This window comes from Terrapene carolina, unplaced genomic scaffold (genome assembly GCF_002925995.2).
Source record: "Terrapene carolina triunguis isolate 2854851 unplaced genomic scaffold, T_m_triunguis-2.0 Scaffold21, whole genome shotgun sequence".
NCBI classification, from domain to species: Eukaryota; Metazoa; Chordata; order Testudines; family Emydidae; genus Terrapene; species Terrapene triunguis.
The window spans coordinates 30,545,210-30,558,723 of record NW_020664372.1 but is presented as its reverse complement, the minus strand read 5'-3'; the positions used below and the strand labels follow the sequence as shown (position 1 = coordinate 30,558,723).

The 13,514-nt window shown below is 43.6% G+C and overlaps 1 protein-coding gene across 1 annotated transcript in view; it reads right to left on the bottom strand.

Annotated features, from left to right (window-relative positions):
• MYO16 (myosin XVI) overlaps positions 1-13,514 on the bottom strand; it is a 454,918-nt gene that overhangs the window by 230,706 nt on the left and 210,698 nt on the right. Inside the window, exons 13-14 of the mRNA XM_029913187.1 lie at positions 13,138-13,243; positions 7,389-7,506 (exon numbers count right to left, since the gene is read on the bottom strand). Of these exons, the coding sequence (XP_029769047.1) occupies positions 7,389-7,506; positions 13,138-13,243 (224 nt within the window). The remainder of the gene's footprint in view (positions 1-7,388; positions 7,507-13,137; positions 13,244-13,514) is intronic.

The window sequence follows — 13,514 nt, the reverse complement described above, 5'->3', positions numbered from 1 at the left end:
CTGCTTATGAGTGAGCATCTCCATTCTTTGTCCTGTGGACAAAAACAGCACATGATCATGTGGTGGTTGCACTCACTTCTTTGAGTGTCCCCTCCCCCCCCCACGTCCGGTGTCTGCAGCAGGGCTGCCATCTTCTTCAGCTCCGGGATGTCCCCTGCAGGCTGTCAGTCAGCCTTTGCAGGTCTTGTCTGCTTTGGCCTTCTGGCCAGGTCACACAGTCCAAACCCTTTCTCAGGTACAATACATTCAAATAGAAAAAGTTCCTTGCCCTTCATGATCAACTATAACTAAAATGGTTTTTTACCTTGGGCTTAATTCTTTTTCCACAATCAACACAGCAGGGTTCCTACCCTCAGTTGTGGCCACAAACAGGCCCTGATTTGGCTGTGTCCTGGTGTGATGGGGTGCTCCAACTGTTATTCTAGTATAAAGGAGAGCAGCTCAGCTCAGTCTGGGCTGGTCACTGAGGAGGAAGCATGGTTGGTGGAGGCTCCAGGCTAAGAGCCGCTATAGTCCCTGACTGCAGGAGCCAGAGATCCCGAGGACTGGACCAGAGACCTGCTACCTAAAGTTGATTGGTGGGAGTCAGAGTTCCAGAGAGCTACCCATGCCAGGGAACCTGGAGACCCCAACGACATATGGACTACTGCTTCAGGAAACACAGTAGGAAGAGGCCCAGGGAGGCAGAGTGAGTGGTATCTCCCACCCATGTAAAGTCAATGTGTTGCAGTAGAATCCCTGCTGACTGGGTGGACTTGCCTCTCACAGGGCCCTGGGCTGGGACCCAGTGGATTCGGTTGGGCCAGTGTCCCCCTACCCCAGCTGACACCTCCCTTTGGTGGCAGCCACATGGATTCTGGCCATTGGGCCACATTATCTTGAGTTCAAGGACAGTCTGGTAGACAGCAATCATGGTGCCCTCACAACCCTAATCCACCCCCCAAAAGGGGACAGGGTGTGCATACACCGCAACACTTAAGAAGCATTCTTCCTCACTCCGCAGGTTCCAGCCTGGAACTGTCTTGCTAGCAGCAGGCAGCTCCTTTTATTTCACACTGCTAGGCCTTGATTGGCTGCTGCTGGTCGTTATCCCTTCTAGTGGCTGGAGGACCACATCTCAATGGCTCCCAGGATGCCTCTCTAGGCAAGCCTTCAGATCAAATCTTAGCTGCTCTTTTCCTCTCAGAGAACTGTTTCCTGAGGTGAGGTACAGCAGAGCATCAAGGCCTCCAGTAGGAGGTCACAAAGGCCTGGTACACCATGTCACATGCCTCCCCCTGCAGAAAGGAACCAGGGTGTTGGTCTTGTCCAAGGGTAAAATCCTTTTCTCTTTTTCCATGACCTTTGCCCTTCCCAGGGTACAATTCATTACCTGCCCGTGCCTATATGGGTGATCCCATTGACTATCTTATATAGGGCTACTGGCCTCCTTTGATCATTTCTTCCAGCCATGGAACAGTTCTTGTTTGGCTGCCTCAAGGAAGTCTGCTAGCCCTTTAACCATTTTTCTAGTCTCTTCAGTGAATATGACAATACTACAAGTCATGTAGTATTCAGTATGTCATTCAAAATAAGTTGCACCTCTTGTAAGTCTAGTCCTCCGACAGCATCGGCGGTAACCAACAGCACTGTGCAAGACTGCTTCTCTGTCTCTTTGGGAACAGCCTTCTGCACAGTCTTTGGACGCAAAGCCTTTTTTATCCAATTCAACTCCCTCCTAGGATTTCTAATTATTACCAAATCACATCTTTTTTCCTATGGCCTTCAGTAAAGAGCCTATGAAAGCCCATTTCTGAGCCTCTTGGACCTACATCACATTCTGTGTGATGTTACCTGTTGGAGAATCATTTTTGTTGTTCTCCCATGAAAGGTTCACTTTTGCTTTTAGGCTAGTCTTCCTTTCAGCTCCCCTTTGATTAAGGCCTTGTGTTGATGTTTCCAAATCTCTGTACTCGGAGGGGAGCATCCGCTCCTCTTCTTGCACTGTGGCTCCTTCTTGGGCATGCCATTTCCCCTTGTTGGACTGGCAGCTTTCCTTTCTAGAGATCTGAGTACTGCCTCAGCCTGTTTGTCTTGTGCCTGACATTCCCCGGAGCTCAATTCCCCCTGATGGCTGCCTTCTCACTTTCTAATAATTTGATTCTCTTATCACTGGTCTTAACTTTTCATGAAGTTCCCTCAATTCCTTCTGTAACACCAAATGCTGCTGTTTGTTGCCTCCTTCATCCTCGGGTGGGCTGACTCTTGCTCTCACTTTATGGCTTGAGCCAGAACCCAGTCCCTAGCTCCTACAAGAATAGTACCTTTTGGCTCTTGAGAAGGTTGAGTTATGCCATGACTTCCTCCTTGACTTTATCAGATGCAGTGACCTCGTCTTCTAATTCTCTCCACTCTGTTAGTGGTTGGTTTTTTTGGGTAGCCACAGAGGCTACTGTATCACCGCAGCCTCTATAGTTGACACAGCCTCTGTATTGGTATGCAGTGTGGTACTTGAATACTTACCCCACTCCCTTGTGGCATGTAAGCTTCCTGGTCAACTGTCACCAAGCTTTCTACTTTAATGTCCATTCTTGTGTGCTTATTACAACTCTCTGCTCTCTCCTGGGTCATCATCCTCTGTCCTCTCAATTTGTTACTGGTTACTTGTTGAGCTGGTTATTGGATCAGAATGATTCTTGTAGCTGGGTGTTGAGGTTGTCCCATTTTCCCATGAACAATTCGTTCTCACTCTGTTGCTGCTGAAGCCCCAGGCTGAGCATTACATTTGACTCTTGCAAACTCATCTGCTGGGTCTCCAGTGCCACATCTGGAGGGCTTGCAGAGCCACTTATGTTCCTTTCACTAGGTTTGTAGATAGCCCTGCACTTTAGAGACATTCTACGTAGATCCTGTTGCAGTTTCAGGTTATAAAACTGCAGAAATTTCAGCTCTTCATCCTTCCTCTGCTGGATCTCCTTGATCTTGGCCCTACTGTCAATGTAAACAGCTTCCTTCTCATCTGTAGTTGCTGGAAATTATCTTGCTTCTCCTTTAGCTCCTCCATGTCCAGCTCTTCTTGGAGCCGGGAAGTCTCAGCCTGCTTTGCTATCTGCAGATTTTGCAGCCTCTTTAGCAGCCTTTTTTCTTCCTTTTCCATCTCAGATTTTAGCCCCACTTCCAAAAGTAGCTGCACAACTGGGGAAGGACTGGTGCTTGAGTCTGGCTGTTGGCCTGGATCTCTCTCAGCTTGTTTGCTTTCTTCTATTCCTGGTGTAGCAGCTGCTTCAATGTGGCCCTGCACTATCCCCATTCTCAGTGTCTTTCACTTCTTCTCTTGGCTGGTTGATTAAACCTGTCTGGCTGCCCTTTCCAAAAGGCTTCCATCAGTACTTCTAGCCCATGCTCCTCCTGTTTCAGTTCCCGGGAACTTGTCCTGTCAACTAGTTCCCTCTTCCCCTTATCTGTCTAGTAGCCATTTCCCTGGCATTTCTTGGACTCTGAATCTATAGCTGTTCCAGCTGCATTACCCTCACCTCTAAAGAAGGGAGGGAAGATCTGTATTTGGACATCATCATATCCTAACCCGGTTATCCCCAGTCATGCTATTGCTTTGCCTCTCTTTGATTTGAGCCCTGCTTCTCTTCTAAAATCAGGATTCTCTGGTCTTATGTATTGGCCACCACTGTGCTGGTCCTTCCCAGTCAGGTGGTTTCTGGCCTTTGACACCTTGTTCAGATGTGCAGTGGTCCAAAGCCTGGTGTATTTTAGCCATCATCTGTCCTTACAAGTTTTAGAGCTGCACCCTTAACTGTTGGGCCTCTTAGGCGCTAACTCTGGCTTTTTCCTGAGGAAGACCCTGCTCCCTTTCGAGCATTTCAGCCAGCCCTTGCATCTAGGCCCGAGTAAGTAATTTCTCTTGCTATCTGCTACTAGTCCTATTTGCCTGTTGGTTAGTTGCTGGGCTTGCATCCTTTGCTTGAATAATTTTACCAGGAAAGTCCAGGTGTTCATCTCTAAACTGAATAACTGCTCCACCATCTCATTAGTATTCTTGCCCCATGTGTTCCCTGGGATCCTGGGAATTTTGGGACCTTCCCCCAAGTTTCCTCACCATCGGGTCCTTGCTTTCTTCCCTGCAAGTGCTGGGTTTTTCTAAATGGTTTGTTTGTTTGTTTGTTTTGGGTTTTTTTTTAACTCCTGCATCAGGCCCTTCAAACTTCTGAAACCCTCCTGCCTGGTGGCTAAAGGAGACATCACCATATCCCTGATAAACAGGAGGGACAGTGAACCATGTGATAGAGCACCGGTCTTGACTTTTATACCTTAGATTTGTCTTGTTACACTATTTCTCATACCCCCCAGTGAGGTCCCCTCTATTTCCAGTTCAAAATCCTTGCCAGATTATGTCTCTTACATGCTCTAGCTCCCCACACATGAAATACATTACCTTTGGGACTTCTCTCTTCTTGGCTCTGGGACTGTGTTTGTCAGTCTCTTTAACAGCCATCAGAGTCTCTGGCATCTGAAAGCAGGTATCCTTTGTGATCCAGACCTCCCCTGGGTGCTTCAGTACTCAGCACCCACCAATAATTCCTTTTATCTCTGTTACATCAGGGACAAACCCAACATGCAGGTGCCTCTTGCCCACAGTACCTGCCCCATTGGCAGGACTGTCTGACTTCTTCCCCTTTGGTGTCTGTGATGGCTGGGCCTATCTGGACACTATCATAGTTGGCTACCTACCAAGCCTGAGACCCATGCTCCTGAACCTGTTGCTGCTGCTTCATCTGCAGATTCAAGATATCCAAGATCTCATACTTGAGATGGGCGTAAGCATTGTTTTGTATTATGATCCCTCTTTGAGAAGAGGCGGTCTCGCATCCTGCTTTTGGTACCACATTTTGGTGAGTTGCACTCACTTCTTTCAGTAACCCCCGGTGTCCTGGCACAGTGGTGCCATTTTTTTCAGCTCCCTCTGTCCCCTGCAGGTCTTCTGTGGCTCAGCCCTCCAGCTGGGTCACACAATCCAACCTCCTTCCTGGGTAAACTCAAGTAAAGCACCAATTATAACACAATGGTTTCTTACCCATCTAAGCTTAATTCCCATTTCCTCAATCAACTCAGCAGGGTTTCTCCTGCACTCATGCCCTCAACTGTGGCCACAAACAGGCCCTGTCCTGGCCTGGCTCCTTTAACTGTGGCCTAGGAAGCATCCTTCTTCACTCCTCAGGTTACAGCCAGGAACTGTCTTGCTAGCAGCAGGCACCTCCTTTTATTTTGGCCGGCTGGGCCTAGAGTGGCTGGTGCTGGTCCCTAGGCCTTCTAGCTGCTACAGGACCAGATCTCAATGGCTCCCAAAATGGCTGTTCCTGGGATGCCTCTCTAGGCAAGTGTGGAGATGTAATACTAGCTGCTCTTTTCCTCTCAGAGAACTATTTCCTGGGGTGGGGTGCAGCAGAGCATTGGGACCTTGAGCAGGGGGCCACAAAGGCCTGGTATATTTAATCTCAGATCATGTAATTAAAGGCTATATTATATAATGCATAGGCAACCTTAATCTGGCATTTCCTAACTTCTGACCGCTTGACTTTGCAACCTTAATAATGTTATTTTAATCTAGGTGTGTGTGTTTCTCTCTCTCTCTCTCTCTCTCTCTCTCTTAGTTATACATGGAGTAGCTCTATTGACTTCAGTTAAAGATATACGAAATATAGGATTTTTAAAACCTGGGTTCTACAACCTTTAGCTTTAATCTTACAATCTCAAGTCAAAATGTGGTTTTAGTCCACGTTGATGTTTAAATCAATTTCTTTCTTCAAATCATCCTGCAGTGATTTATAAATGAAAAACCTTTTTACCCTTCTTAGTTTTAAATTTTCTTCATAAGTATCATATTCCTACTGGAAAAAATCCTTTTGGTTACACACACCATGATATTTTCATCATGAAGGGAAAAGAATAAACCATCTAATTTTAGTAAGGTGCAGTGAGCTCTCCCAGAGAAATTGAAATGAGATTTTTTGTCCTTATTTCTGTGAACTGAAATATACCTAGAGAATGTACTTAGGGGACTTCTCTGACAGCACAGACCAATTTAGAATGTTAAAAAAAATGGATAATTTTGGAAACGTAAGGACAATTCAATCTAATTTACCCAGAAGCTAGACTCTAGCTTTTGCCACATAGCTGTGCCACTCCAGGAGAAGTTCAGGGAATTGTGCCTCTGAGAGATACAATTCCCTCCATGCTTACCTCTTGCTCTAGCCAATGGCCTGTATTGCCACCAAATTACAACCTCCCCTTGATAGCCCAGCTTTGCTGGCCAGTGTATTGAGGATGATGCCAAAGTTACGCCCACTCTCCATCCTTCTCACCAACCAGCTTTTGTGGGGAATTAGCAAGCTCCCACCTATTCATGTGTACCCAGACATACAGTCTAGGAACCTATAAGAGGATGAGTGGACTCTTACTTTCCCTATACCCTAAGTCAAAATCTAGCCCCCAATGTTGGGATTTCTTCAATACCATTTTTCAAGACTGAAAATAAAGTTAACATTATCAAAGTAAATTCATGGAGCCAATTTCTGCCCGCAAAAGAATGAATGCAGTTCTAAATGCACTCAGTGGGAGACCCACAGTGCATTCAAGGATCACGTTTAGCCCATGATGTTCACTGTGACTCACACCTCACAAATATTTAATATTTTTTGTGTCTGAAACACCCTGTCTAAAAGGAAGCCCTAAGGGTTTAGGAGATATTAAAGTACATCCTATAACCCTAATTACCAATGCTGTAATCTATGTTAATGATCCTTTATTTATTTTAATTTCATTAGAAAAGTAAAAACATCATCTTATTTTTTAAAAACCATAAACATACACCTTTACCCCGATATAATGCGACCTGATAAAACACAAATTCGGATATAACGCGGTAAAGCAGTGCTCCAGGGGGGTGGGGCTGTGCACTCCTGTGGATCAAAGCAAGTTCGATATAACGCAGCTTCACCTATAACACGGTAAGATTTTTTGGCTCCTGAGGACAGCATTATATCAGGGTAGAGGTGTATATAGAAATATAGTTTCCTTTAAAACATAGGAGGTATTCCACAATTTTTCCTTGTGTTTATCTGCCCTCTAGTGGTTAAGTAGAACAGATAGCTTCTTTTTAATTCTGTACTTATGATTCCTGCTACTGATTGGCTAATAATTACACAAATGCTAGTATTTTTATGATTTTGTCTCCTTTGCCTCATACCACAATCCCTCTTGTCTCATCTGCCTACTACATCTGGTCTTTTGGATAATTAGCATTTTGGGTTAGGGACCATCATTTTCTATATGCCTAGCATAATGGGACTCAGATGCGATAGTCTTCTAGATGCAACCATAATATAAATAATACTTACCTCCAGTTAATACTTTCTTCTTCTCACAGAACTGTAGCTCAAAATATTTTATAAAACAGCTGGACAAATCATTCAGAGTTGTTTTAGCATGTCCAAAAGCCTCCAAGATACAGTTTACCTGCAATAAAATATAAAGGTAGTGAAGTGACAATATGACAGGAAGTAACCAGGAAAGAGTTTCAGTGGGCTTCAGTGGCAACTGTTGGGTGCACAGTACTTGAAATCAAGCCAGTTATTTGTGTGCCTAAATAGTGCTTTTATTTCTGAAACTCTTTGCCAAGGTTCATAGGGAAATAAGGAGGGCTCAAAGGACAAAGCCTTTGTAAGAGAGACAAATTGGGTGAGGTGATATCTTTTATTGGACCAATTTCTGTTGGTGAAAGAGACAAACTCAAAGGAAACCTGCATAATATCTTCAAAAGATGAGCCTGGGAGCTTAAAATAACAACTTTGTTAGACACTAAAAATCATGGACTCAGTAAAGTCACCAGATTATGGTTCATTAGAACAATCTGTAACCCTCTAAAACTCCTTTGTCTAGGACTGCAGACTTCACCCTGAATGGTCTCTTGCAACATATGTTAACTCTTTATGCTTAACAATCTGTTCCACCTTGTAGTTAGCTGTGACACTCTGAGTACCATTCCCAGACCTGAAGAAGAGCTCTGTGTAACCTCGAAAGCTTGTCTCTCTCATCAACAGAAGGTAGTCCAATAAAGATATTACCTCACCCACCTTGTCTCTCTCTAATATCCTGGCACCAGCAAGGCTACAACAACCTTTGTTGACAGAGAGTAGTAGAGGTCAGGAGGTAGAGCCACAGCCTAGAAATAAAAAGTCACTTACCCTAGTTTTACACTAACACAATTCCATTGGGTCAGGTTCTCTGATGTACTGGTATCTGGTGGTTGTGGCTTCATCATCCTCAGTCTAGCTGCATGGCAGTTGTGGCCCTGACATACTTTAGAGCAGCCTCAGAGATGATCTAAAGAACACCAGCAGGCTATGGCTCCCCGTGCAGTAACATTCCAGCTATGTCCCTGACATGATTACTTGGGGGCTGCAATAGGGGTACCACAGAAACCGGCTATGCTGGCTATGTGCCAGTTGGAGCCCTCCCCAGATGGGGAAATCTAGCAGCTTTATGGCCCCTGTGCACCATTAGACTATCACAAAGGGGCTGGAGTGAGGGAGAGGATCTGGCTTATTGACGTCAAATAGAGTTACTCCTGATTTACAGCAGTGTAAGACAGAGATGAATCCAGCTCAGCATTTTTTATTTTTTATTTTTTGGCAGGCAGCTCTCTCTATAAATGCATTTCCTTGATTCAACTTACTGGGCAAATTATTTTTTTAAAGAATATATTTTGCAGAGAGAAAATAAGTTTCACTTTTCTCTCACACAAACAAATGACTGGTACAGATATAACATGCAGTGGTCAATCCAGATGCCATTTTTACACCTTTTTAAAATATATTTTTTAAAAAAGTTTTACAATAAAAGTGTATTTTCTCATTTAGTTGAGCAGGGGTTTGTGTGATTCCCTGTGTATTTTAGTCACTATCTATTATATAGAATCAAAGGACTGGAAGGGACCTCGAAAGGTCATCTAGTCCAGTTCCCTGCATTCATGGCAGGACTAAGTATTATCTAAACCATCACTTTAGTATGTTATTTTTTTAACTAGACGGAGAGCCTGACTCAGAACTAATTTGCACCTTGCATTCTCATTTGCACCTTGGAAAACTTGGGTATAATGCACTACTATTTTACTACACAAAAGTGCAAGGCTGTAGAAAAGCATGCCTAAGGTTGAGAGTCTATCACGGAAGTCATGGACTCCGTGACTTTCCGTGACCACTCTGAATTCTGCAGCAACTGGTACGGCTGGCCTGTGGGCCGCCTGAGCAGCTCGGGCAGCCCTTGGGCCAGCCGCACCATCTGCTACTCGGGCCACTGTGCCCCCCACGAGGAGCATCAGGAGTGTGGGTGTGGGAGTGGCTCAGGGCTGGGGCAGGGAGTTGGGGCGTGGGAGGGGGTGAGGACTCCGGACACTGCTTACCTTGGGGAAGCGGCGACACGTCCCTTGGCTCCGTCCTAAGTGGAGGCATGGCCAGTGGGGCTCTGCGCACTGCCTCTGCTCACAGGCACCACCCCTGCAGCTTCCATTGGCCGCGGTTCCCAGCCAATGAGAGCTGCAAAGCCAATGCTCGGGGCAGGGCAGCGCACAGAGCTCCATATAGGAGCTCCATATAGGAGCCAAGGGACATGTCGCCACTGCCAGGGAGCCTGCCAGCTTTACCAACCCCTCCCCCACAGCAGAAGCAGGTGTCCCAGGCCGTGCGCTGCTGCTTGCCCCCACCCTAGCACCAGTAGTCAGGGATATATAGTACAAGTCTCGGACAAGTCATGGGCTGTGAATTTTTGTTTACTGCCTGTGACCTGTCCACGACTTTTACTAACAATACCAGTGACTAAAACGTAGCCTTGAAATATTAGAAATTTAATTAGCTATTTGTCCAGTAGATGGCAGCAGAAAATTGGCTAATTTAGTTCTGTAACTTCAGTAGAATTATATCAAGGATGAATTTGGCCCAGTGAGACTAATTAAGCACTTGTGTAAAGAGATACAACTCTACTGACTTTAATAGAGTTATGCGTAGCTGCTGCAGGTATGAATTAAGCTTATCATGCTTACCAGTACTTCCTAAAAAGTAAATTAAAGTGAAAACCAAATGTGCCTGCCTGTTACCACATGTACTCATTTATTTTTTATGGAAAGCATCTTAACTGATCTGAATTGCACCTGCATGGGTGTTGATAGAAGTTGGCCCAATGACAGAGACTAAGCCAGTGTCAGGAGCAGAACCCAAGTTTCCTGACTCCTATTCCAGTTCCTTACCCACTGGACCATGCTGGTCATTTCCCCAGTTACTTATTCTCTGAGTCCTCCAGTTCTTCGTATTTATTATTTAATCTGAGTTTTAGGAAAGGAAAAGCGATAGAAGATCTGATCTGGATTTTGAAATCATAACTGAAGCTACGTCTTCACTACGGGGGGGGGGGGGCGGATTAAGATACCCCAATTCCACTACACGAATAGCGGAGCCGAATGCGACGTATCCGAGCCGACTTACCCCGCTGTGAGGACGGCGGCAAATCGACCTCCACGGCTCCCCCGTCGACGGTGCTTACTCCTACCTCCGCTGGTGGAGTACAAGCGTCGATTCGGGGATCGATTGTCGCGTCCCGACGAGGCGCGATAATTCGATCCCCGAGAGATCGATTTCTACCCACCAATTCAGGCGGGTAGTGAAGACGTAGCCTGAATTAAAATACAGGAGTAGGATTTATGGGCCAGGCCTTCAGCTGGAGCAAATCAGTGTAGGTCCACTGAAGTCAGTGGAGTTATTCTGATGTACACCAGCTTTAGATTTGACCCATTGTGTTTAACATAATGAACTAAGGCTTTGTTACTTGTATATAACTATGCTAATACAACATCAAACAGGAGAATTTAAATGCAAAAAACTGAAAAGTTGCACTTCCCACTCTAACATTAACACAGTTTCATTGATCATCTATATTAAAGCATGTATTTTAAAAAGTATCACCAGTGATTCAGACCTCTCTGTGTGGTACCAGTGCAATGCAATAAAGTCAACACTGCTCTGAGAACTTTAATATTTGAATTTCCAGACTGTGGCTTTTTTTGAATGCATTGTATAATGCTTGAAGTAAATTCAGCTGTGCTTATTTCAGTGTAATCAGATTTCAATACACAATTATTGAAATATGAATGCAGCTGTGTTTTCCAATAGCCAATCAGACATCAGTAGGACTCTTAACTCATCGGCAATGTGAATGTACAAGATATGTATCTGCACATCTGTAGCGTCTCGTTTCCAAATAATCACTGATAGAAGGGTTGTCTATTTGTGTCAGTTGTACTTGGCCAGTGTTTCTCTATCTAGAATGCAGCATGAATATTTCAGAAAGAAAATAGTGTGTTTTGAATAACCTGTGTGTCAGTTCAAAAAAACCCTAAAAATTAGCAAAGATCTCATTTCTTATTGAAGATTATGCATATGACAAGTCTGAGTTCCAAAACAATGACAATTTGAGTTCAGTTTAAGTGGTGGTGGTGAGCGAGGGAGAGACTGACAAGTTTTTTAAAAGCAGAACATTCAGAAATCAGAAATGACTGCATGGACTGCAGATTAAAACATTTCAAATATTATTACTATTACTGTTATTATTTGTATTCCCATAGTGCATAGGAGCCCTCATCATGGACCACGACCCCATTGTGCTAGGCACAGTAAAAACACAGAACAGTCCCTGGTGCAAATAGTTTACAGTGAAAGAGAAGAGAGAACAGATGGATACAGACAGACAAATGGGGGGAGTACAAGTAAACAATGAGACAATATTGGTATGGTAGGCAGCGGAACTGAGTCCAAGCATGAGTCGTTGAGCCCAAAAGGTCATTTTGGAAACAGTTATAAAAGTCCAAAAATAAGTGGTTTAGACTGGAGCGTCCATCTGAACCTTAACCATAGTGTTCCTGCTGTAACAGTATAATGATAGGTGAGTTGCGCTGCCCAGCTGAATGAAAACTTTGTATTTAGTATTTACTGTCACAGAAATAGATTCTGCTGTTGGATACATGTGGCCAATTCCCGTGCTTTCCTGACAGAATTTGATCCAGTTATGGAAATCAGGTATGAAATTAAGTAGAATTTATACATCTTATATCTATTTATAAATTTATGTTACAGTTTCCAAATAAAGGGCTGATAACTCTGCCCTCACGTAGGCTTTTGCAATCCCTTTTGGTGTAATGGCAAAATATGACTAAGAACATATAGAAATCATTTTGCTAAATTTATAGCTAAAAATAAATGGTTAATATCACTTTTAAAATGTAATGAACAAGTCATACTAGAGGAATACAATTAGATCTATGTTATAGTGATCTGGTTTAATGGGGATTTGACATAGTGTGTAAATAAAAAATAATACTTTTGCAAGTGACTGTTAGAGAATAGTAATGATAGTACTGTATGTATCACCAAGACACAGTGATTTTCCTTAAAACTTTCCAATTTTGTCTCCTATAAGATTACTTCAGATTCCGCAGTATTTTTTATACTTTCCATAAGGAACACCAAGATGGAGAAGGTGGGTGAGGAAGTTCGAAAGCTTGTCTCTTTCGCCAACAGAAGTTGGTCCAATAAAAGATATTACCTCACTCACATTGTCTCTCTAATGTCCTGGGATCAACACTGCTACAGCAACACTGCATATAAGGAACACCACAGACACAGACATAACTTTATTATGTTATTGAAGGCAATAGGAATGTTTTTAAGGGTGAGCACCGTACTATAGACATTCCCTATATGTAGAACCAAGGATGAAAATCAAAATGACCAAAAACCATATTAGCAAAGCTGGCTTCCACATTTTGGCCCAATCTCTTCAGCTCAATGTGAGCTTGATCCTGCTCCTATTCAAGTCAGTGGGAAAAAAACTCCATTGACTTGAATATGCAAGGCTGCAAGAAGCCTTTAATCTGTATTTTATGCAAAATAGCTAAAATATGTCAATAGCATGCTCACACAGGGCTTGATCCTGTGTGAGCATGCCTGTGGAATTCACAGTTTCCCTCTAAGTAAAAATATCTTTCCATGGTCGAAATACATATTGATGCTATGTTCTGAAACAGCTCAAAATACTACTTACATGTTTTATCTTTGAATCAAAGGTACTCCTGCTGGAACTGGATCTGCATGTCAGGTGCTTCACTATTTGTTTGCAGGCTTCAGTTTTCCCAGAACCACTTTCTCCACTGCAGAAAGGAGGGAAGGGAGAAAAAGGCCACTATTTAATTTTTTGTCTCAGTTTTATACATTACATTATTTACAGCCTCTGTTATCCCTACTGGAGTGGACACTCCAGACAAATGTTAATTCCTAACAGAGGTATAATTAGGAAATAATATTATCATTAAATAATCTGGATATTAAATAATCATAAACATCACATAAAAGACAAACTGGCGCATAATCTATGATTATGGACACTAGCCAGTATATGCACGGTTTTCCACTTGTCCTCAG